The sequence below is a fragment of the Drosophila suzukii genome, chromosome 2L, assembly GCF_043229965.1.
Source record: "Drosophila suzukii chromosome 2L, CBGP_Dsuzu_IsoJpt1.0, whole genome shotgun sequence".
NCBI classification, from domain to species: domain Eukaryota; kingdom Metazoa; phylum Arthropoda; class Insecta; order Diptera; family Drosophilidae; genus Drosophila; species Drosophila suzukii.
Window position 1 is genome coordinate 12,815,975 of NC_092080.1, and position 24,253 is coordinate 12,840,227.

The window sequence follows — 24,253 nt, forward strand, 5'->3', positions numbered from 1 at the left end:
ACTTTCTACTGCTTAGGATAAGTAAATATATTGATGAAATACAGCAGATATATTAGCAATTTATACTGGCATCGACCGGAAGACCACAATTTCATAGGTTCATTTCCATCTTATCGGTTTGTTAGTAAAACACGTATTCAAGTGCTTGTATTTTAATGTTGCTTTTATTGAATTCAAGAAATGTATGCTTTTTTGTGTGATTTTTGCTGACTCGCATCTCTACGTGGTACAATTGTTGATTTGATTACATGTTAAATAAAAACTAATAGGTTAAAAACTTGATTTCAAACACTTTGTTTGAAAATCATTTTCTTCAAATCGGAAAACTAATTTTCATCCCGATTTGGAACTTTCTTTATAGATTGATATTGCAGAGTTCGTTCAACTGGTTATCGTTATAATCTTATATTTATGCAATTGACAGAATCGAAAGTGGGGCGTGATGTACAATCAAAACGATGCCAGCGCCCTTTGTTTCGAAAAACGTATGAGAAGAGGGCGAGGCAAAGGTTTAGAAAATTTCACGCGAATTGTGGCAAAGACATTTTTCACGAAAATAATAAAAGCAATGCGTGAGTGTATGAGAAGAATGATTGATCAATGTTGCATTTACTTTCCATGAGAATAAATTGCGCTGAAAAGAGACGAAAGGGAGAAAGTTAATGGGAAATTGGATGTCATACTCACCGTCAATCTCTGGGAAAATTAGATTCTCTTGTTTCCGTTTAATTGTATACTTGCTTGGTTGCAGCATCATTTAAGTTTTGTTTATTCTGCACGAATCCAATCTCTGGTAGTTTTTTTTTTGTTATGTTTACGGACTAGGGACAAACCATTCAAGTGAAGTACTCGCTGCTGCTTTTCTGTTTCTCTAATTTGATTACTTAGTATTTGTTGAATCGCCGATTTCTGTAGCCTCCTCCTCCACCGCCGCCGCCGCCGCCACCACCACCGCGTTGTCTCGTCCGATTGTTGTTGCCGTAGTTCTGATTCACCTTGTTTGAGTATTTTCCAGACGGCGGCGAGTAGAACTTCTGGTCGTTGGATGGTCGCGCCTTCTTCTCTGGCTCCTGATCCTTTTCCTTGCCGTTGGCAGCTGCTTTTTCTCCAAAAGTAATGGGTGCGTGGCGCTTGCCAAGCTTGTTCTTATAATTCAAAAGGATTCGCTTGTTAATATAAATTTCATAAAGGAAAATGGTACTATATACATACATTTTTTGGCACAATCCAGGAGAGCACAATATCATGTTTGAATATTGGCGGTGAGTGGAATAGATCCCGTATCAGTACGTTGATATTCGATGTAGTCTTCAGTGCTGTCTGCTTTAATTGGTTCTCCTCTGTCTTTAATTCCTCCCCAGTCTTTCCCTTCAGCGCCTCCTCCAGCTTCTTAATATAACTGAAAGGTAAATAACGAAATAAATTATGTGATCAGTGACTTGCTTTCTGTAGACCTACCCCTGTGTTCCCCTAGCCAGATATTGCAATCTGGCTCGAAAGTCCTTTAACTTCTCCGCATCCTCGACGAAACTTAAACTATTTGGATGATTCTTTCCCAGCGTGTGTAGAGCGTACAGTAAGCACTCGGCGTGCGAGAACTGAAACGATGGCGGTGTATCTCCCAGATCCTCATCGCTCAACTTGGGCAAAGGCATGTATTCCTGAAAAAACCAAATCAAGGTTATAACTTGGTTTATCGCATAATTCGCGAGGTAAACTCACCAGTAATACATGGTAGACTGCATTAATGCGTTCGCTGGCATTGTCCAGCTTGTCTGTGTAGGTTATCATCTCGGCGAATACCTTCAGTAGTCTGAGTTGAATTTGATCTTGCGACACTGCAGTGGCGATCATGTTCCAGGTCTTGATGGGCAGCAGTTTATCGCAAACATGGGCCACAAAGGCCGTTGATTTTATGGTTTTCTATATAAATAGTAGAGATTAGATTGGCAAGTTCGCTAAAATTGATCCCCGGGTTTCAGGAACTTACCGAAAAGTATGGCGCCGCTGCAGTGGCACACTGTATAAATCGTTCCACGACCTCATCATCTACGGCAATGATGTCCGTGTCTGTGTTATTGAGCTCCGCCTGTTCCGTGGCCAGCTTGACGAGTTCGGCGTGTCCAGTGATGGTGCTTCCTAGTTTGGTGGCGCCCAGGATCGTCATGCATAGATGAAACTCGTCAGCAGTGACGTCCTGCAGGGCCTTCTTGATCTCCTCTACAATGTAATCCTCGATTTCCTTGGTCAAGACAGTTGGGCCCATGGTCAGCAGCTTGGTGGCAATGAATTTGAGGCATCGCTCCCTTGTCGTCTCATCCCCGGTGGTGATCTGTTGGAACAATCCGGTGACGGCGCTCTTGGTGTCCAGTTTAATGACGGCCAGGAGCGAGTTGTTGACCTGCTGCAGTTCAGTGGCATCGTCGAGGATCAGCAGCTGGGCCAAAGTGTCGCCCACTCGGATGGTGGCGTCAGCGTTTCCCTGACAGAGTTTTGGAAGATCCTTGATGGCCTGGCGGCGGATCTGAAGGAAAGATGGGTGGTTAATTTAAGTGGTATTTCAAAAAAAAGAACGCGATAAGGTATCATATTGGTAGTAAGGTTGATAAGAATGTTATTTTAACTAGAAACCTGAGTTAGTATAGCATATGATACCATACTAATCCTAAGACAGCACTGTCATACTACTTTTGATAATCGTTTTTTAAGAATTTAAAGGCTAAGTGGAGATATGGAAGGCATGCACATCTATTATCACAAACCCATTATATCATCTTGTTAACTTCAAAGGTATAATAGGGATCCACCCACCTGTGTGTCGTCATCCTCGCACAAATCGAACTGTGCATCGATGGCTGTGTCGGCCAAGTCCGGAAAATGTTTGAAGAAGTTCCCGATGAACTGCGATGCCAAGCGTTTCTCCTTCGAAGAGCCCTTTACGGCCTTAAGTATCTCCTTATATTCCTCCACATGCTGCAAGACCATATAATATATATCATATACCGTTTTTGCGGCACGTTTTGCAATGGCGGCTTACCTCGGATATTTTATCGCCCGCCTCGGACAGAATTTCGTAGCATTTGTACAATCGCTCTATGTTGTCCATCTTCTTAACCGATAGTCTCTGTAGTTGCAGTGTTTTGAAGCGTCTCCAGTCTGTTTTAATACCTTTTTATTTTAGTTAAAATGAGCGACAGCGTTTTCCCTTTATTTTTCACGTTGCAAACAAAATGGTGAGCGGATAGTGTGACCGTACCTGATGAGAGTCAAATCCCACCTTCTGTCAAAACAGTCGATAGTCTATCGATACATTAATTTTGAAAAATTTATTATTCGAAATTTTTTTCTAGTTTAATTAATGTTTTTAAAGATAACAAATTTTATTTTTATACAACATTTTATAAATGTTGTTTCCAACAATGTTTGAAATTTATTGTGAGCGCTAGTATTTATTTATAAATAAAATCAAACTTTTATATAGTTCTAGTTAGATAATACATTTAACATTTATGGAATTGCCTTCAAGGCCTGTTCAAAATACTCCACCATCATGGGGTAAACTTCGTCGTATTGCTGGATATTCTTGCGCCTGGCATTGTCCCGGTACCGCTGCAGTGCACCCGAGATCAGCTCCAGTTTCTCCCGTTCCGCCGTGTGTCCATCAAGCCATTCAATTAGTCGTTCATTAGACCAGTTGGCCGTGGTATGTGGCGACTGAAGATCCGCTCCAGCGTGTCCAAAGAGTAGCAGCAACACTATATAACTGGGTACTAGGGAGTCCTCCCCGATGGTCTGCTTCACTAGCTCTTGGGCATTTTGGACGATCAGCAGGGACATGGCTCTTAACAGTCTCGAAGGCTTGCCAAGCTCGGCGAGATTGGGACAAAGGGGCTTCAAAGCCTGCTCCATGTGCTGGCAGTCCTGCTTCAAGCGCTGTCTTCCCGCCGCACTCAAGGGGCGCAGTATGCACACGTTGTGCAGGAACAGCTCAATGCATCGCTTGGCTAGCTCGTGGCCACATTTTGTGGTCATCTGCTTGTCATCGAACAGCGCTATGTGATGCGACCAGGAACGGTTGACGAATTCCTGTGAGATTATAGAGTTTGTAACAATCAATATTACAAAATTTTGAGATCCAACCCACCTGCAGTTCCTTCATGTACATCGATGGACCCGTGGTGGACAGCCTCTCCGTATTCAATCCCGGCTCCCTGTGCATACTCAGTATGATTATGCTTATAGTCGTTATAATCGACTCCATGATCTGCTGCAGAATCGTGCCGATGAGCAGATCAGCCTGCTCCAGAGAGCGCAATATGGTTTCCCTGGCTGATCCCGGGGTCTTCTCAAACTGAACTTGGAGATCGCTTAGCATACGACGCACTGAATCCTTGTAGTAGTACAGAACATTCGCCAACTGTGTGTTCTGTTGCTGCTGCAGATTTGGTAGATCCACAACTTGCTTGGAATCTGCACCCAGCTTGATTTGAGCCTCTAGTTTTGTGCACAATTCCTTTCCGCATGCTACGAAAACATTCGCTATGGAATTTGTGAGACGGGAATCGATCAAGGCAGCACTTAGCTCGGTGGAAGCTACCCGAATAAAATTGTCCACTGTTTCGTTGCCTGGTAAATCTACTCCCGCCAAACAGGCCTTAAAGTTGGCAGCACACTTGCTAACGTAACCCACTTCCAGAGGAGCGAATAGTTCGTTGTCGAACTGGAACTCGCCATTCAGACGCTGCTCCAAGCCACGAGCGGAGGTAAGCAGCTTGGAGAGTCCTTCTTGAAGGGTCTGGGTTACATGCTGAGAGCATTCATCGAAGGATTTACGCAGGAGCTGCTGAACCTGCTTCCAAAACCGCTGCGGAATGCACTGATCCGAGGCCTCTGAAGTGTATCCGAACTGGTTTATCTGCTCCAGAGCCGTCTTAAGCAGCTTGATTTGCGTGCAGGTCTCAAAGAGTTCGTCATAGAGCAGCCAGTGCAGAGATTTCCAGAACTTGGCCCGGAAGTTCTGGGTGGTAGTGAGCTGGGGAGTTTTCCCCGGTCCCCTCGAGGGAGCTGGTTTGCTAGCATTATGCGTGGGCGACTTATTCAGCACGGATATGTCGGTGCCGGCAAAGCACTCCTTGAGGGATTGCTCCATGTCGGCAATAAAGGTGGCCAACAGGTTTTCCAGGGATTTCTCCAGCGTATTGAAGTTCATGAAGATCTATGGGAATAGTTGATAGGTAATGCAAGCAATTTATATGCTGTCGAAACCCACCTTCAAAGCATTAACCACTTGATTTTGATTGCGTTCCTGCAGGCCAGTGACCAACTGCATCTGGGTGAGGTTCCTAATCTTCTGACCCGAACTGATCACATAGGCTCGCTCCTGCTGAATGAACTCCAGATCCTTGAGCTCTTTGTCCTCGATAAGTTGTCCCAGTTCGAAATGAAGTTCCGCCTGGCGAAGGACATCCTTGGTGCCCTTCAGCTTGGCCGTGAGGGTCAGTAGTGTTCCTGCCGAGCGGAGGAGGTGACTGACATCGTGCAAGCGACCAAGCACCTGCGTCTGGTTTTCCACCTGCTGGTACTGCGTGTCCACCTGGGTCTTCAGCCGGTGTCCCGTCTCCCTGACCCGCTGCACATCCTCAGCCAGCGCATTTAGGGCCGCATCGAATCGACCTGCGTGGGTGGCCTGCTGCAGCAGAGCTCCATGTTTATCCCGCACCTGCTGGTGCAGCTCCTCCTTGGTGTTTTGCAGTTGTTTCGACAACTCCTGGATCTGCTGACCAATGGTTAAGTGCGACATCGAAGCGGTGTAGTCGTCATCATCTGAACCCGCCGTCTTAGTGTTTGGGGGCTTGGTAGCGCCCGGATCACCAGTGACCATGGTGGAGGATGCCTTTATCTATGGTATGACCAATTAGATAAGTTTATAACACTCTTACTTATGTTAAATCAGGTAATTTTATTTTATTACTAACAATTGTTTTTCCACGCAACCAAAAGCGGTTTTTAATCGATAACAGTGCAAGGGTGTAGACCAAAACTTATTTAGGGGGGTTATTTTAAAATACTTTGTTCGATTGTTTTAAATTTGTTTGATTGTTAAAAATTATCACAAGTTCATATTTTAGAGCAATTCTTTCAAAAAAATTAAATCGGTTTTCCGAGAATGAAAAACAATTTTCTCTACATATGCTGTACATCTAAAAACATTATAATCTTTATAATCTAACTTCATAAAACGTAAACAATTGCTTTTTAAATATTTGCAGTATTATATATTACAAAAAAACATATATACTTATTTTAAGTTTGAGGTACAATATAAGATTTGTAACCCCCCAAACCACGCCCTTGTGATGTGCATTATCGATAACTTGAGTCAGCTGTTGCTTAGTTTGTTTTGTGTAAATAATTTGATGCGGAGAAAAAACTTAATTTTATTGTTATAAGTCCTCTGCTTTCACACCTGCACATATTTTCCATGTCGGACGACATCAAGAAGTATTTAGACGGCCTGCTGCAAAAGTACATACTGCCTTTGAAAAAGAGTTTCGTTTCCGATTTAGTAAACTTATCTTATTTTCAACCAAAGGGTCAGCGGCCTGTACGTGATTCAGATTACAGATCGCGACGGAGTGCCCCTCCTGCGGGTCAGCCAGGAGAAGAACGTGGACTTCGCCCTGATGCCCTCGTTCATACCCACATTCACCACCGCCTGCGACCAGGCGAGCAAACTGGGTCTGGGCAGGAACAAGACCATCATCTCCATGTACTCCAACTACCAGGTGGTCCAGATGAACAAGCTTCCGCTCATCCTGACCTTTGTGGGCGCGGAGAACTGCAATACAGGCCACATTCTGGCCCTGGAGCACCAGGTCGATGGCTATTTGGAGGACATTAAGCTCGCTGTCACCGAGGCATAGAATTAATCTACACTGTAAATTCATATATTCTTAAATTACTAAATGTTTATACTTTATTGAAACCGAATTTTGTTGGGAATTCCGAAAATACATTTTTCGGTGGAAATCTGTATAAATTTTATCGACAGATTCGTGCCTCTAGGGATTTTTTTATACCCAGCAATTGATCTCTAAAAGATTAAAAATAACTGGTTTACAAGAAATGTTGATACTTTATTCAAAATGCAAATTTTGTATTTAGTTCCTTATTTAATATTATGTATTTTATGGGCTCAAAATGATTGGGATTTATTTAACTTAGTTCTTGTCCTAGCATTTCCTCTAAAATCTCTTTTCTACTAAAATTTCAAACTTAATTGTGCTCAACACAGAATGAAACTAAAGGGTTTACATTATACTTTTCTAATATACATCCAAAAGCCCCTAACCGCTCCAACAAACAATTATCATTGTGCGCAACTATGGTTTTTCAAAAATACTAGGTGTTTACACTTTATTCAGAATGAAACTTGATGTACTTTTTGCTTAAATGCATACACTGAATTAATTTGCTACAATTCTTGATTTTCCTGCTGCAGTTTGGGAATGATCTCGACAAAATGAATATCCTTCTTTAAAACTAAAATACAATCCCCAAATCTCTAATCTTCGTATGCCAAGCACACACACATCTCTTCGGCTCCTTCTTGATTGCTGATCTTTTCAGAGTTCGTCGTGCAGTTTCTCCGAATCCGCCTGGAAAGCTTCGCTGTCGCAGGCAGCGGGTGTCTCGAATTCAAAGTAATATTCACAGCGATTGGGTTCGCTGACGGCAGTGATCTTGGGTTCCAGAGCACATCTGATGTTGATGATGGCCGAACGATTCGGACCATTCCAGCAGGAGGCTCCGTTGGCGTACTTCTGCTGCGAATACTTCTTGGGCTCGCCAATCCAATTTTCCCAGCGACCCAGCGTAGTTTCGGCTCCTCCACTTCTCGACTTCTGAGAAGCGCGATCGAAGGGGCACAGAGTGTAGACATACTCTCGATCCTCGAAGTTGTAGCACTGGCCATCGTGAACGGCCCACTCCTCGGTCTGGCCGTAACCCTTGTTGTTCTGATCGTCAATTTCCCTAACCTCCTGTTCGATATCGCGCAGGCTGCGTTCCACTTCTTCGAGAGCATTTCGTGCCTCGTTGGCCTGCTGGATTAGGCGCTGGGTCTCCGGATCGTAGTTTGGTGGCGTAACATCCTCCACATCAGGGGAAGCCTCGCCCACGCCCACATCGGGTTCCTCGTCATCGTACTGATCCTCCTCGCCCTCCTCGTCGGCTTCAATATCTTCATCACCGGCCAGTTCAGCTTGTTCTTGAAGAATGTAAAAAGGATTACAATTTGGCCAGCCAGTGTATTAAACATTTAAACATAGAACACATATGGCAATGTAGAGTTTAAAATGTACTTCTAGTTTAACATATGGACAACAAAACGGTCCATACTTTTTTAAAGGAATTAAACATAATAACCTAATAGCCCTCATTAAAATCAGTTAAGCTCAATGCACGAAAGCAAAATTAAGAGATACATTCAATTTTTATCCAGATATTTTTACAACCGACATATAAAACGTCACTGACGTTAAATAAAATATTGACTCAACTGGAGTGTGGACAAAGAAAGTATCTGCTTAATATTGCAATACACAAGGCATGGTTTCAAAATATGAAATATTCAAAGCCTTTTCTTACCTTCACTTGGCTTTGGCGGTGTGGGCTGAATAGCTTCGGTGGTGACCTCCGCCTGCTCGGTTTCAGGTTTTGGCGGATGCGGCGGATGGAACAGACCCTCGGCCAGCATGGCCAGAGGCTTAATCCTTGGCCAGGCTAGAGTGACAAACGCATCCAAATCCACTCGTTCTCGCTCATCCAGGAAGAACTTGGCCTCCTCCACAGTGACTACGCCGTTGCGATCCCTGTCCAGATTCATGTCGACCATCAGTTCGGTGACCTCTACGAAGCCATCCTTGTTGGTGTCGTAGCGCACAAAGCTGAGGGAGGCCTCTTGACGCGTTTGTTGTGGCTCCTGCTCCGCCTGAGCGGTCTCCGCTTCTACTTCCCGCTGCTGTTCCTTGTAGATTTCAATGGCCTCTGATTCCAGAGCCTCGGCGGTCTTTTTTAGTTGCTCCTTTTCGGAGCGCAACAGCTCTTGTTCCTTGCGGCGTTGCTCCAGCTCAAGTCGGCGAGCCTCCCGTTCCGCCCTCAGCTGCTTGCCGCGGGTGATCATCTCCAGACGCCGCTCGGCTCCTCGTTTGTGCAGCTCCGCTTCGTTGCGCCTCTGAACAGCAGCAGCTGCTCCGAGCTCCAGGCAGGTGTTGGGGCAACCAACCACCTGTGCCTCATCGCTGCCGTCGCAACAGTCACAGATCCCGTCCTGCACCTGGGAACTGGGTATGTCCACGGACTGGTGGCCCTTGTTCAGACAATGGAACTGGCCCTTTGTACAGGCTGAGGTGCCCGGCTCATCGCTTCCGTCCGCACAGTCGCAGTAGTCATCGTTGACCTGGGAGAAGGGTATGCTCCGGCTGCCATCCAAACAGGTCCAACTGTTGTCGCCCGCCCGCGGTTGGTACAGTGAAGCCTTGGCCAGTGAGACGCCCAGAGGACGTGGAACCTCGCTGGCAGCACCTGCGTTCAGGTTGAGCAGGGCCACCAGCAGGGCTATTAGCACCATTTGACTGACTCCCAAGCCTTGCATTCTGGGGGTGGTTATTGCTACTCCTAATTAATCTCCTAATTTGAGTTGGTCGCCGTGTGCTGTAAATCTTACGTGGAATTTGCTATGGTTTTTACGAGTCGTAAAATGCCGGTGGAGCACTATCGATGGCAGTGAAGACAACTATCGATTACAGCAGACAGGGGTGTGCGAAATAAGAGGGTTTAAATTAATTAACCAAAGCATTCGGACTACAGTAAATCTTTAAAGGAGTTATTTAATAACACTATAGGCAATTAAATATACAATATTCAATAATTTACAAGCTTTCGACTTTAATTATTCAGTAAAATTCATTTGTGGGAGTTGATAGCCCGCCAAACCCCCTGCCGCGCCACTGACTGTTCAACTATGTGGCAACTCCGCTCAATCAGCTGCCGGTTCTGTTTGTTATTCAACCAAAGTGGAGGAGCAAAAAACCCATAAAACAATGGAATTTCTGACTAAGGTGTGGGCCAAGGAGGCAGTAACTCCCGTCGAAATAGAAGCATCCACCGGCACAGCGCAGAAAAAACCCAGTTCACAGCCAGATAAAGCACCTGCAAGTAAAGAATCCTCTGAGGAAAAGACCACTGCTCAAAAGGATTGGGGTTATGACCTATATCCGGAGCGAAGGGGTGAAACCTTCAAGCCCAAATGGACGCGGGTACTATTCGGAATGGAGGGCCAGGAGAACATTGATCGCTTCAAGTGCGAGGAGAATGTCTATTGGTGTGTCAAGAACGGCCCCCTGGTGAAACTGATGATGGGAGCCCTGAAGAGCTCCGGTTGTCCCATCGACTTGCGTCGCCACATCTCCTGCGAGGTGTGCGATCCATCGGTCACCGGCGGCTACGATCCCAAGCTCAACCAGATCGTGGTGTGCCAGAATATGGCCAAGAACAAGAGCATGGTCCATGGAGTGCTCACCCACGAGATGATTCACATGTTCGACTACTGCAATAACGATATGGACTTCCGAAACGTGGACCACCTGGCCTGCACGGAGATTAGGGCGGCGAACCTGGCACATTGCTCCTTTTTGAGCGCCATGTTCCAAGGAGACGCTTCGCCATTCAATGTCAAGGAGGCGCATCAGGTGGGTGAAAAAGTACCTCGGAAAATAACTACTTATGAAAGACATTTAGGCCGATCTGTCTATTCATAGTGTAAATAAATCTAACTAAATACTTTAAGATGTACAAAATATCCTTAAATTGTTGTTTTCTTGGTATTTAAAAAACGAAATCTACCCTATTTATTACTATTCCAGAACTGTGTCAAGTCCAAAGCCCTGGCTTCTGTCCTGGCTGTGCGGAATATAACCAAAGCGGATGCCATCGCTGCTGTGGAACGAGTTTTCCCCAAATGCTATGCCGATCTGGAGCCCATTGGTCGGCGAATCCGACGCAACTCCACGGACCAGCAGAAGGCCTACATGGAGGCACCCATGTACGGCTATGATGTATATTAAATTGTTGTATATGATTTCGTTTTTAAGTACCTATACAAAAAAGTTGAATAAAACTATGTTTTAAGCCATGGACATTTATAATGTCACGCTGTCAGACAGTTTTATATTTAAAACTAAATGGTTGGTTATTAATTAAATTATGTACGATTAACCATGAAATGTTCCAAGTTCAGAGGATAAATTCGATTAATGAATCTAAACCCACAAAAAAAGTTGCGTATAAAACCGTCGATCAGAACTATTGTATTCAGTACACGTTCGAAAAACAAAAGAACCAAAACCATGGAGGATTGTGAAATACTTGGAATGATATTCGAAATCATTAGCGATATGCTGTTTGGCAGTAAGTTGGAGGATATAGGAGAAGTGGAGCTGGACAAGTAAAATAAGCAAAAACCACGTTTAAGATAATTTTAAAATAAATAAAAGATTTTTGAAAAAAAAATTTCTTTTTCAGCTGACAGCTCTAATGATGATGATGATGACGACTCTTCTAGCACCTGAAATGCATTATACATGCCCTTGATTATTACATACCATGAACTTAATAAAAGTAAATTAATTATCATAATTCAATAATGAATACAAATAGGTAACCTTTCCAAATCCCAAATATTTATTTATTTTATCAACGTCCTATTTCACCCGGAAATGAGTGATTAATATTTATATAATATTTCTAAATAGGCCTATAATCATATTTCCTTTTTGTAAAGCTGGCGAGGAGTACTTTGGTGATTACTACGAAAACTAAAATTGAAATAATACCCCATCGTGATGTAACTAAGCAAATAAATTTGATATGATTACTTACCTTTAAAAGGTTTTCAATAGGCACAATATATTTTGTGTATTATTGACCCAAATCATGCAATCGTTTTTGATTCGAATTAAGCTCCAATTGCTCGTGCGTTTTTGTCATGGCTCATTAAAGGGGTCTTGGTCAAAATCACTCTCGAGCAGTAATGCCTTTGTATTCAGTTACAAAACGTTGAGCACACCGGATCGAATATGTTTTGGGATCTAATCGGTGGAATTTTCGAGTTCATTTTCGGACTCTTGTTTCCCAGTAAGTTTATAATTTTTTTCATATTTATTCCATTGGTCAACTATGGATTTCCTTTGTCGTTCAGGTTCCGGCAGTGGAGACGAACCAGATTCTGAGGAGGTGGAAACCACTTGATGGCCTAAAATAATATCATTTTTATACCCTTTTTAATTGCAAAAGTTCCATGTTTTCGCTTTATTAAATCTACGTAAAGTATGTATATTTAACATAAATTGCTTAATCAGCTACTATATCTTCATAGTATTCATTAAAAGTGAGGATTATATACAGTGCGCACTCGTTACACGCATTTCAACAAGGTGTTAAGCTCAAAACAGTTTAAACTGCTTTTTCAGTTCCATTTTCTTCCATTTGGGCAGCTCGTCAAATTCATAAAATGACATTTTAAAAACAGATACAAAATCATCGTGGGTGAGATGAACCTGTAGTAGAAAAAATGCTATACAAAATCTGTTCAAAAATTATTTATGTTTAGATTAACAGACCTCTCTTTTTAGTGGATTAATTTCTGGGGGCAGCATGTCCATCTCCTGGATGAGAACTGTAAGTGGGTACTTTTTGTGATTATCAAAGTCCTTTTGTCTATTGTTAAGGAGCAGAGCTGATCCCTCATTTGGGAGATTAGAGGGGCTGGGTACTGCATTTCCCAGATCCTTGCGCATTTTTTCGTAGGATAGAAAGTTCTGCAAGCACGTTAATTAGAAAATTTAATAACCATTTTGAATTCTACGAATTGTAACAAATACATACCTTTCCGTAATCGTTCTGCCACGACTCAAAGAATCCCTTAAACACATTTGGCTCCTGGAACTGCTTCACAACGGCCAATGCCGTAGCAGATCTGCGTCCGAATGGAGCATTCTGTATATAACTTTGGGCAATGGTCGTGTAACGCTCCTGGTTTGGAGCCTGTGATCCCAGCCAGACGTACGTGAGGGTTCCAGTGTCCAGGATATATGTGCAATCCGAACTGAGATCTTGCTGCTCAAAGCCAAGAATCTCCTCGTATCTCAGCGAGCTCTGTTGCCACCAGACCATAAATAGTTGTACAGCAGGTCTCGGTTTACTGGGAACACTGGTGTTGAGATAACAATTATTGCTGAGAGTGGGTGATATGTTGCCACCATTAGAGCTTCCATTGCACATGCTCCCAGCACCACTGCTGCTGCTGGTACTGCTGGAACACGAGTTCCCATTTCCGTTGATCACGAGAGTTTGGTTAAAGTACATTGCCACTGATTGCCAGAACTCCTTGCTTTCCTTGCCTTCGAGGACCAGAGAGCTCTCACCCAGAAGCGCCCCCACTGATTTGGCCATCTCGCGGGCATCTCCAGTGCTACTTTGACCACACCACACCCAAACATGATTCGTTTTGATCACATAGCAATCTTTGGAGCTGATCGACGACAGTGGTGTCTCTTCCACCGCCTTGGCATTGTAGCTAGCATCGCCATAAACCTTAAGGAGAAATGTGTCCGCCAAGAAGTCACCTCCGTTTGTGCTCCCATTGTAAAGCATCTCGCTGCGCTGACCCCGCATAATGATCAGTTTTCCCTCGAAGATCTGAAGAAAGTGCGGCGGCTCATCAAACTCATAGAGCTGCACAAACATCCCCGGCTCATTTAGAGCATCGAAGCTGGCCTTGGCAAACTTGTCCGCCCGAGAAATGGAATCCGCTGACGCCTCCGACCCGTTCCACTGGTAGATAATCGTTTTAATGCCCACCGAGGCCAGATCCGCGGGAACAACTGTGGCGCACTAAAGAGGAAAAGAAGAAGTGTTACCTTTATGATTATAGAAAGTGTATATGCTCATTCTTACCTGCACACTGTACTTGACCACGTAGCTGGCATTGGTGGTGAAGACCACTGTCTTGGAGATGGGCAGCTCCTGCACCTGATCGCCCCAGACTCGGTAAAGTATCCTTTCACCCCTGCCATCATCTACAAGCTGTGTATCTGCAGCCATTTTAGGGCGTTCGCATAGGGAATGGGCATCCAGCTTTCCGAACTTTGTAGACACTGGCTTGTGACCCCTAGTGTTCTCCTGCCAAACGTTCAACCAGTTGGCAAAGAGTCGCTTAAACTCCACCGGTTCGTGGCCCTCCAAAACACGCACCACCAGGGTGTTATCCGGATATTTCTTCTTTTTCACAAAAGCTCGCCCATTTCCCATCGCAGAAAGGGCATCTGCTTGAGGTGCTTGAGCTCCAACCCACAGCCAAATGCTCTGACCGTAATTATCCAGCAGATAAACTCCATGGGCATCGCTCAGATCATCCTTTGCCGGCATGCCCACATCCAACTGATCCAGGTGTAATCTGCCGCGTTGATTGCATTTGTAGATTCGGAATTTATTGCTGTTATAGTCGGCGTATTCGCTGACCAACTGACTGGCCTGGCAGACCATCCGTTTCTTGAGCGGCAGCAGGGAGTTCCACAGCTCCTTATTCTCCTGCGACATGGCTTGTTCGTAACCATCATCTACTATGGTGATGGGAGATCCGCTGCAATGCTTTTGAACCCAGGAGAGGGCACTACGTCTCTCAATTCCCGAACTGGAGCGACCAATCCACACGAAGACCAGGGTATCCGTTTGCAGTACCATTATGTAATCTGAGTTGAAGTGAGACCAATCTATGGTTGCCTGCTCAATGGATCGCAGCCACTTGCGGGCGTGCAGTTGGAAGAGGCGTGGCCTCTTGGGGGCGTTTATCAGGGTTCCCGAGCGAACACTGCAAATGAATCTAGGTTATTATCATGATCATGATCTGATTGATATAAGTTACTGACTCGTAGCCCATCTTGAAATAAGACAGAAACCTCGCACTCTCCAAGCTCTGCGTCTCGCGATATATTGAAGATACATTTCCCAGATACGAGTCCAGCTCCTGGATTTTGTGCACCACATTGGAGCGGTTCTGTTCGCTGACATTCTTGCCCAACCAGTAGTGGATATATCGCTCGAGAATCACGTTGGGCTTCTGTTCGCGTGTCTATAAGCATGGAATTTAAATTAATAACTTAGTTTAACAAACTAATTAAACTACCTACGATGGTTTCATGATTGGCATAATGTCCGGACAAACTCGCTGCATAGATAATGTATGCGCAGTTATCATAGAAGGTTCCATACTGCGATCGGGGAACGGCCTCCAGGCGATCTTCATCAATCTTCCACAGGGCAAAGGTTATCGCATTTTTTGCCACCTTACGGAATGTGGCGTCTACTTTGAGATCGGGAATGGTGTTGGGTCGGACCTCCTGAAATTATTTAATAGGAAATACATATTATAAAAATGTTGTGTATTAAAAAATAGCATATAACATTTCTATAATAACCCTTTTAAAACATATGTATTTTATAAAAACAAGATGATGAAGATATAAGATGAAATGTTCTAATCGATAATTTTTGTAATGTTAGGATTTATTATAATAAATTTCAAGGATAAACCATCTTTAAATATCCTATTTCTAATTCTAGCAAAGGTATTAATAAAAGAAGGATCTTAAATTTTATGTACAAAGTTAAATATAAATAATAAAAATGAAAAATTTTAAGTTCAAATCTTTCCATAAGAGTTAAAGATTTCCAGTTGTAAGCACGTAGCCGTAACTTCAACCAATCGAATGATTCAGGTTTTATTTAATGATATTTCATCTGCAATTACCATTCTGAACTCCCATTTTCACTGCAAGATGACAATGTCACTAGCAGGTTATTCGAACAGCATTTGTCACGACATTAAACGCCTTTCAAACTGCCAATTGTTACTGTCATGAGACACTTTTTAAAGCCCAAGGATAAAAACAAAAATTGAATTTCTATTGGCTAAAGAAAAATGAAAACGAAACTCGTCTGGAGAAGTGCTCTGCATCGCAAGTGATAGTGAAAACTAAAAGTGAACAGAGGCGGGCGTGAACTACATCCAACCACATTGGTGGTGCAGCCAGTTTTTGTTGCCTACTGTCGAACATTATGCTTTTATTTATTTGTGGAACGCAGCAAGGTGGAAAGTGGTTGCCAACCATTGGGTGCATATACATATATATGAACGTACTGCATCTTCATCTCGATCTTGGCTAACGGTTTGGGGTCATTAGGCTGCCTTTGGCTAATTAATGCTTTGACTTTGAAGCCATTTCATTTGGAAGCTGTGATTACACCGGCGTGCTCAGTGACCAAAAACAAGTTCATGCTTCGCCTGGCAACGTAAGTTACTCCCACAAAATGACACTTCATGGAAATCACAATCATAATGACTGGCTTTTTCTGGGCCTGCTCATAAATAAGCAATGCATAAAATGCGCCGCACACATAACATGAAAGCATTTTAATTGTCCCCTGCAAATGGCGAAATAACTCGGATTACTTTAACTGAGGTTGGGTTAACCAGGTTTTCCAGCTCCCTGACTCTATGATTGATTGATCTTCACTGTTGACAGTTAAACTACATTTGTCATGGTCTAGCAAAACAAAAAAAAACGGGCACAAGTAAATTTCTTTTGACAACCGCAAAGATATATATATAGAAAATTATAACTATTTTTTGTCAGCCTTTGTTTTTATAGTTGATGGCCTTTAAGAGACTTTCACAGCCGCCAATTAGCGACAGCAATCTACGCGAAAGCTGATAGATGAAATGTTCTCAATAGAATGTCGAAAATAAATTAAGATAACCATATATCTTGAGTGAAGCTTGGCGCGAAAATCAATCGACAGCTATTGTTGTAAATTTGTACTTTCTTTGGAGTAAAGCTATTAAGTTGATGGATGAAGCTGAAAAGTTTAATTGTTGGCCATAGATTGCTTTAAATGTCAGTACAAATTTGGAGCAATGTTTAATTTACTTCTGAAGTAAAAGCAAATTTGGAAACTTTTTAAAAGTATTCCGTTTGGTTAAGAGCTAAAAATAATGTAGGTTTAATTATCATTTAAACAAATCTGGTAGTTTACTTATAGAAACGTAGGAGATTTGGATTACGTCTAAGTCGAATAAACCAATTTATTCATTTACAAAGAATTTTTCCTAATCCTTTCTTTTTTGATAAAAATTTAATTTTTGTAGGCCTGTTCTGATTTTTACTTTCCAAAATTTTTCACGAATTCGATTTGAATTAAATCAGTATATCATATGAATTGTTATAGAAATAAAATATTTGATGAATTTCTTATTCCCTAAGAAAAATTAATCAATGAACATTTGTACAAATCGAATTCGAGTAAAACCGTTGAAAAGAAAACCCGAAACAGGCCTGGGTTGATATACCCACAATTGACATCGATGGATTTATTTTTACAGAAAATAAAAGAAAAATTTTCCTTTAAAAGACATGACAAAATCGGTACACTTTATGTGTAACAATTGATTTTTCCTCACGTTAGTAATTAATAAATAATTAATTTTTCGCTCAACAACTCTGTCAACAAATCATTTTTAAGACCTGATCAAACACCATCATAACACGGAAAATTGATTGCAATTGATTAGCAAACAATCATAAACTCATAATTAACAGCTGAAACTGGCTAAATAAACTTGTCCGGGGTGAAGATAGCCCCAAGATTCAAGTAAATATAAGAGAGCTGATGGGAGAGATTCGAGATTCGCGGTATGCATAATGAAAAGCCTGTAATTACCGTTTCTTTTGGTGACAGCGATAGCTCCATGTTTGTCGCAGGGGGCTCAAAAACCCGCGGATGTATCTGTATCTGAAAGATACTGCAAAGTTGCCTTGAACTAGTTTTGTTTCTCTCAAAATTGATGGCAATTCCAATGGAAGCCGGCAAAAGTGCGGCTCAAAGTGAAATCCTTGCTGCGAGTTTTTCCAGCGCTTTTGAAAAGCGAATGTCACCCCGCACACTCACTTCATACACACACGCAGCGATTGAAAGACGAACTGGGACTCAAAATGCGATCATTAAAAAATGGCGAAAATTTTGAATGGGTGTTGTATATCCCAAAAAATCTAAACCGAAATAAGATACAAAACCGAAAGTAAAGTTAAATGCTAGGCTGGATTCGATGCGATTCGATTCGATACGGTTTAGATTCGGTTTCCCGACTCTTGCGGCTAGAGTTTTTCCCTAGAGATTTTTCCGAGTCTCGTGCGACGCGTCTTTGCCACCAGAAAGCCAACTGCAGACTGCTCGCCTCGAAAAGCCGCGCTCCAAGTTTATGGCCAGGCCAGCACCGAGCATCGAGCATAGAGCATCGGGCCAAGAGATCCGAGCCAATAGAGCAAGTGGAAAGCCCCAGCAAGCGACTGTGACTCAGAAGTGAATGAAAATATCAGTTAGATTGTCGGTTTTCCTCTCCAACCTCTTCGAAGCCAACTGGCTGAGAAATGCAGAAAGCGCAGCGCATTTTGTTGCGGTTTCTTAGCCATTTCTTGGCCATTTCTTGCTCTTGGTCCCAGGCCAACGGAACTTGGCTCTGGGCAAAAGGCCAAGAGGAAGTGCTGGCACAAGGGTCTTAACAAATTCTTGCGGGGTGTTTGCTAATTCTTTCTATTAGCTCTCAGCGGGTGAGTATTTACTTTGGAGTGGGTGTTCTTCGGTTCCTTCAGCTGGAGAAGGCACTTTGATCTCAGTAGTTTATCTTAATTAGAAATTAGATGCTTTAAAAGTACTCATATTATACAAGCCTTTAATATTTATTGATTTAAGAAAACGTTTTATATTTTTTTTTGCCTTAAGATAACCCAATATTCAAGAAACACTAAACTAATGGATGTTACTCATTTTTATTCAGTTATTCGAAAATATTAGAAGTTTTTTATTCCAATAGTTACCTGTGTTTAAGAATTAATTTCAATTTAATATGAGTTGCTTTAAGTCTTAACAATTTGGTTGTACATTTATATCTTTTCTTCAAGAAATCAAAGGAATTCAATAAATACTAATTCAAATATTTATGACCTGACTTAAACTGAAAACTATTCATGTGATATTGAGCTTAATTTAAGCTCTGATTTAAATTATGAATTCATTTTCTAAAAATTTTCATTAGGCCCTATACAATTTTTATGTTACAAAAACTGCATTGAACGACAAAAAATTCTAACGTGTTTAAGTATAGTATACAAACTTAAAAACTTGGCCTTATAACATATTAAATACCTTAACCTCTCGAAAGAGTGTTAATTTTTCTACCTAGTGAACTCTACTGAATGACTTCTCGTCTAGCCAATGACTCTATCCCCGCTGACTCCACACTTCGCTGCACTGAAATTCTCCACAGGCAATCAAGCACAAACAGCGGAGCTCGGGAGCGGGAAAAGAAATCCATATCGGCATGGTATACTCCATCGATTTGCATCTCTCGGGTATCCTACGGCTTTTGTCAACCGAACCGCCGCGCTCGACTGGCTTGAGTCTTCACTTTTATGATTTATGCTTAAAGACTGGCAGGCGGGCATTTGCCATAATCATTAACAGCCAACAGGGGATTGTGGATTGGGAACTGAAGACTACAAAACTCCCTCGGGTTGGAGCGTTTTAGGAAAGTGGTAAAATTATTTCGGGGGAATAATTTTGGCAGCGATTTGTTCAACAATTCAGAGCCAGAGTTTCGACTCAATTAAGTCGAAATGTGTTTTGTGTATGACTCTGTAATGAGTCGAAATGCTTTTCCAGTGTGTTCCAAAGCGTGAAAGACACTAATGGGTCTCTGGCCCAGAGAACCGTGTGCCCGTGTAACTTTGTATCTGCGTATCCACGTATCCGCATCTTGGCAAGACAATGCGATGCCTTTCAAAAAAGCACAACTCTCTTTGTTGTCCATGTTTCATGTTTCCATGTTTTTCCCCCAACTCTGGCCAACTCAAAACTCTGACAAGTTCAATCAACCGTTGAGGTTGAGGCGTGAACTGGGGAAATGGCGAAAAACAAAACCGAAAAAAAATGAAAGCAATTGTAAATGAAAATGTAAATTATAAATGTATATAGATGCGAAATGCAAAGCATTTTTTTTGCCATTCAGTGGAAAATGTGCGACTTTTAGCATGATGAAAAATGCAATTTACGATTTATGATAATTACACACGTCAACCCGCAAAAAGACAAACGACCAGGCCAATTGACTTTTCCTTTTTAGCCAAAAGTCGGCAAACAATTTGATTGTTTGCCTTTTGTTGCGGTACGAAAAAGCCAAACACATTAAGGCCATTTTGTGGCCAACACACGCGACATTTACGTAAAGTCTGGAAAAGCGTCTGAAAAGTCTGAAGTCTGAAAAGCCCACAATAATGCAACATCGACTTGTGGCATTTTCATTTTCCGCAACTGCCAACGGGAAACAGGCCGGCAATGTACCGCTTTGGACTCTTTTTTTTTCTTATATTGTTTCAGTTTTCCTGTGCCAATGGATCTTTGCTCTTTTCCAGGCTTTTCATTAGGCACAACTGAAGATGGCCAAGGAATGGCAAACATGCTACACTGGTAGCTTCTTCATCTTCGGGCGAAAAACAGCCCACGTTAATTGCCCACCGATCCAGATGCAACTCCAGATCCAGATCCAGACCAAACCACCAGCTGACTCCTCTCAATGGGAAACCACTGCTCTTCTGAGAGTTTGGACCACGATCGATTTATAGCCAAGTTTGCAAGGCGTAAAGGTGTTATAACAAATGGGTTACTGTATTTCACAAAGGTGATCTAACCAATCACTTCATTAAGTTGAGTTTGCCACAAGACAGTTCCAAATCATAAACAAACTATTAAATTTGTTTCCATTTTTCACAAATTTCGCTTAAAAAAACAGGTTTGTTAACCGTTAAACAGTTAAGAGTCGTAGCTATAAAGGTTACAACATCCTATGTCTTGAACTAATAGTTTTATGGTTCTAGCAACATCTTAGAAAAACTTTCGGTAAGAGCTAACATTTTTATATTAAGAAATATTGTATTAAGTGATTATTAAAGTGATATTTAAGTAACACTAACACCATTTAATGACATTCAAATAGAATCAACCTCATTTGTAGCATGAATAAAGCTTAAGTTATTATAAGAAAATTGTTCGATCAAACCTTAAATTAATCAAATCTTCAAGATCTTAATACAATTAAGTGATAATGAAAGGGCAATCAAACACCTTACTTAAATTGGTCAATGGGAAATATTTCGCCTTTTAAATTCCTGAGAAAGATCATTTCATCTTCGCTCTTTAATGGAATTTTCCTCATCTATAGCCTTTTACGAGGCCAAAACATGACGGCAGCTCGATTGGTAAAAGCTGAATATCAATAACAATAACAGGTGTTTTGGCTGGCAGTGCTTTTGATTTAGCATTAACAAATGGTTAATTAGCTTCGATAGGCGGGAACCAAACTGGAGACTACAAATCATAATCGGTTTGAAAGGCGTTCGATCTTTGGATTGAAAATCGGATTGGATTTTCAACTGGTACAATTGATTCGCTGCGCATTTCACGAAGTTGCTACCGCAGATGTTATTTTCCAGTTTTGCTGTGGTTTTTCTCCCCTTTTTTTTTTATTTATTTTCTACTCGTAATAACAATTCGGTATTGTCTGCTTCCCACGCCAAAAACGAAAAAAACCAAAAGCCAAAGTGTGGGTGAATTTAAGACGACGAAGAGTTCAAAATAATTTCTTCATTGAAATCGGAGGTAGTGAAAAGTTGGACAACAATTGCGATGGAAGCTGAGCATTTGGGAGCCATAAAAAAAAAAAACGCCGCCTAACGGTTATTTAACTGTTACTTAACATGCAATTAACCCGGCGTTAAATACTAAAAACAGAAAACTGAATAATGCAAGTACATATAAACAGATTCGGTTCGGGTTCAGCTGCGTTGAGATAATCTCTATAAAAAAAGACTTGGACTACACGCAGATGTGCTGCAATAACTTTCTAACTAAGGGGTCATTCGTCTTAATTATTACAAGAGTGGGAAAAGCTTCAGCTTGGATATTCATTAGGCAGGCCCTTAAAAGATAGTCGGCCATAATAATACACATAGCCTTAGAAACGCTGTCCATTGACCCATTTGCATTTGCCCAAGTCTAAGATCCCACAAAATTAGTGGGGGAAAAGCCATAAAAACATAAAGAAAGCTGCGGATGGGTTGGACATAGAGTTGCGTAGAAATTGTTCCCACCTTTATGGATTCTTTGGCTTCACAAGATTCGTGTTTATGCGTAGTTCTCCCAAGATCTTGTTTCTGACATTTAATCACCGGAAGCTATCTTCAAGCCTCTCCAGAAGCCCGCTTAATTAAGCTAAATCTCTTTTGGGTCACCACTTCTTGGGGTCTTCAGCTAGGCGCCTGAATCAGATAAATCCATTTTCGTTGCTCGCATTTCATTAGCTCTGGTCTGAAACCATTCAAATTGGTTTACCATTTCCCGTATTATATTTTCTTTGTTTTGAATTTGCCAATTAGACACGTCTCTTGTCTGCCGCTTGTCTTCCACAGATATGGTAAATTGGAGCCTCCATAATGTTAGATTGTGTGGAACGGGAACTGTGCTATCTTTGGGTGCTTCGATTCATTTGTTTGTCATAAATCATTGCTTATTCTTGGAACAGGATTGATATTTCAATTAATTGATTTCTAGATGCAAGGTCGAGAGAATTGTTTTTCTATCAAAGGAAAGTAGTCGGCAGCAAAATTACCTTGATAACATTGATAATTCATTACTTCATATCAAAGAAAAATATTGATATGATAATATTATCTTATGAATGGTTTTCCTGTTCAATTTTAAACCACATATATTAAGCATTTATAACTTAACATGTGTATTTTGGTAACATTTTGGTCTAACCTAAGAAATATTTCATTAGTACATAGATGTGATGTAATGGTCTGTTAACCAGAGAATACATAAATAAAGAGATGTAATGTCAAGCCCGAGGAACATACTTTAAAATAAACCTTCTGACAAAAGTGATTTACATATGTAGTTTATATTGTAAATAGAAATCAACAGGGTTTAGCTTAAAATGTTGTCTAACCAAATAAATCCTTCATTATAATATTGACTTTAAGAGATGTAATATTCTTTTAACCAGAGAATAAGTAAATGAAGAGATGTAGTGTCAAGCCCAAGGAACATATGTACATACTTTAAAAGAAACCTTCTGAAAAAAATAAAACAATTTTGGTAATTTGGATAAGAAATCAAGTATCATGTAAACTTCGAATTTTAACCGTTCTTAGACAATTCATAGTGATGTACAGATATGTACATATGTTCGCAATGTAACATATTTATCGATTAGGAAATGTCTGCATCGATTGCGAATGCATCTGCAATCGAAAGCTCGGATTTCTGCATCCACTTACCGCCTAAACACCCAATTAATTACTTCGCGCCATAAAACGTGTAGAAACACTTAATTAATTTGCACTCACCTGCTTGATGAAATTAAATGGCGGCATTTTGTGGTCCAATTTGCGGCTGCTGCAATGCAAATGTATTTTTCTCTATTTATTTGTGTGCGCGCTTAGTGGCATGCAGTTGCAAGTCCAAAATTAAACTATTTAATTAACTTTTTCGCACTTTGCAGACTATTTGTTGTGTTTATTGCTGTCACCTTTGTGGCATTCGCTTTATTTGGCCGCCTTTTTTGTAATTTGCTTTCGCGCGCCTCTTCGCGCAGTTTACCGTTAGTGTGAGAAAAAGAGAGCGAACCAGAAGTGATAACGCGTTTTTGGCACTGCCTTATTTTTTTTTAGCGCACTTTCAAAACAAATTAACCCGAATTAACGGCGAGCGGAAGTGGAAGAAAGGATATATTCGTGCGATCCGGTCGCTGATCTGTCGCTCTAAATGCTAAACTTAACCCGTGAAAAGTCGGCTTACGACTGAACGTGAAAAACTTCAATTGAAGCGGGGCGATCGCACGTCCAAATGTACATGCTTATGTACATATGTTTGTATACTTGCTACATACATAGGTATGTTCCTCTGCCGACGTCGACGTCGGTGAATGTGACCCTTTCAAGTTCCACTTTGACCATGGCCAACTTTTTTTTGGGTATATTCGACCATTGGACAGCGAAAACTATTATTTACCAACTTACAA

General features: G+C 41.5%; 7 protein-coding genes and 1 long non-coding RNA gene across 12 annotated transcripts; 4 read left to right on the forward strand and 4 right to left on the reverse strand.

Annotated features, from left to right (window-relative positions):
• Positions 1 to 142: 142 nt before the first annotated feature.
• cass (apoptosis inhibitor cassowary) lies at positions 143 to 3,243 on the reverse strand. 2 transcript variants are annotated; one of them, XM_017089774.4, is made up of 8 exons: positions 3,038 to 3,243; positions 2,812 to 2,973; positions 1,991 to 2,524; positions 1,723 to 1,923; positions 1,459 to 1,661; positions 1,213 to 1,399; positions 885 to 1,145; positions 143 to 821 (listed from the first exon to the last, which is right to left on the reverse strand). In XM_017089774.4, exons 1-7 carry the CDS (start codon positions 3,104 to 3,106, stop codon positions 885 to 887), a joined length of 1,617 nt encoding a protein of 538 aa, XP_016945263.1. In that variant the 5' UTR covers positions 3,107 to 3,243; the 3' UTR covers positions 143 to 821. The 2 variants fall into 2 exon arrangements, with proteins under 2 accessions (XP_016945263.1, XP_016945254.1); XM_017089765.4 differs by having other exon boundaries at positions 143 to 1,145.
• Positions 3,244 to 3,429: 186 nt separating this feature from the next.
• On the reverse strand, positions 3,430 to 6,050 carry fws (four way stop). 2 transcript variants are annotated; one of them, XM_017090494.4, is made up of 4 exons: positions 5,976 to 6,050; positions 5,270 to 5,899; positions 4,145 to 5,215; positions 3,430 to 4,086 (listed from the first exon to the last, which is right to left on the reverse strand). In XM_017090494.4, the coding sequence occupies exons 2-4, from the start codon at positions 5,879 to 5,881 to the stop codon at positions 3,508 to 3,510; spliced, it is 2,262 nt and encodes a 753-aa protein (XP_016945983.3). In that variant the 5' UTR covers positions 5,882 to 5,899; positions 5,976 to 6,050; the 3' UTR covers positions 3,430 to 3,507. The 2 variants fall into 2 exon arrangements, with proteins under 2 accessions (XP_016945983.3, XP_016945992.3); XM_017090503.4 differs by lacking the exon at positions 5,976 to 6,050 and having other exon boundaries at positions 5,270 to 5,953.
• A 293-nt stretch (positions 6,051 to 6,343) lies between these two features.
• Lamtor3 (Late endosomal/lysosomal adaptor, MAPK and MTOR activator 3) lies at positions 6,344 to 6,979 on the forward strand. The gene is made up of 2 exons (XM_017090134.4): positions 6,344 to 6,525; positions 6,593 to 6,979. Exons 1-2 carry the CDS (start codon positions 6,482 to 6,484, stop codon positions 6,921 to 6,923), a joined length of 375 nt encoding a protein of 124 aa, XP_016945623.1. The 5' UTR covers positions 6,344 to 6,481; the 3' UTR covers positions 6,924 to 6,979.
• Positions 6,980 to 7,383: 404 nt separating this feature from the next.
• GCS2beta (glucosidase 2 subunit beta) lies at positions 7,384 to 9,777 on the reverse strand. Its single transcript, XM_017090132.4, has 2 exons — positions 8,650 to 9,777; positions 7,384 to 8,269 (listed from the first exon to the last, which is right to left on the reverse strand). The coding sequence occupies exons 1-2, from the start codon at positions 9,653 to 9,655 to the stop codon at positions 7,626 to 7,628; spliced, it is 1,650 nt and encodes a 549-aa protein (XP_016945621.3). The 5' UTR covers positions 9,656 to 9,777; the 3' UTR covers positions 7,384 to 7,625.
• A 264-nt stretch (positions 9,778 to 10,041) lies between these two features.
• On the forward strand, positions 10,042 to 11,244 carry LOC108008594 (mitochondrial inner membrane protease ATP23 homolog). Its single transcript, XM_017072476.4, has 2 exons — positions 10,042 to 10,751; positions 10,926 to 11,244. Exons 1-2 carry the CDS (start codon positions 10,104 to 10,106, stop codon positions 11,124 to 11,126), a joined length of 849 nt encoding a protein of 282 aa, XP_016927965.3. The 5' UTR covers positions 10,042 to 10,103; the 3' UTR covers positions 11,127 to 11,244.
• A 71-nt stretch (positions 11,245 to 11,315) lies between these two features.
• Positions 11,316 to 11,910, forward strand: LOC118877266 (uncharacterized). The gene is made up of 2 exons (XM_065862913.2): positions 11,316 to 11,469; positions 11,584 to 11,910. The coding sequence occupies exons 1-2, from the start codon at positions 11,316 to 11,318 to the stop codon at positions 11,628 to 11,630; spliced, it is 201 nt and encodes a 66-aa protein (XP_065718985.2). The 3' UTR covers positions 11,631 to 11,910.
• Positions 11,911 to 11,951: 41 nt separating this feature from the next.
• LOC139353042 (uncharacterized) lies at positions 11,952 to 12,467 on the forward strand. Its single transcript, XR_011604157.1, has 2 exons — positions 11,952 to 12,195; positions 12,260 to 12,467. It is a non-coding gene; the product is annotated as an uncharacterized lncRNA (long non-coding RNA).
• qua (villin like protein quail) lies at positions 12,339 to 24,027 on the reverse strand. 3 transcript variants are annotated; one of them, XM_065862911.2, is made up of 8 exons: positions 23,762 to 24,027; positions 23,580 to 23,628; positions 15,249 to 15,458; positions 14,988 to 15,190; positions 14,017 to 14,929; positions 12,946 to 13,953; positions 12,681 to 12,878; positions 12,339 to 12,617 (listed from the first exon to the last, which is right to left on the reverse strand). In XM_065862911.2, the coding sequence occupies exons 1-8, from the start codon at positions 23,770 to 23,772 to the stop codon at positions 12,504 to 12,506; spliced, it is 2,706 nt and encodes a 901-aa protein (XP_065718983.2). In that variant the 5' UTR covers positions 23,773 to 24,027; the 3' UTR covers positions 12,339 to 12,503. The 3 variants fall into 3 exon arrangements, with proteins under 3 accessions (XP_065718983.2, XP_016945667.3, XP_016945666.3); XM_017090178.4 differs by having other exon boundaries at positions 23,580 to 24,026; XM_017090177.4 differs by lacking the exons at positions 23,580 to 23,628; positions 23,762 to 24,027 and adding an exon at positions 17,839 to 18,333.
• Between the last annotated feature and the right edge of the window lie 226 nt (positions 24,028 to 24,253).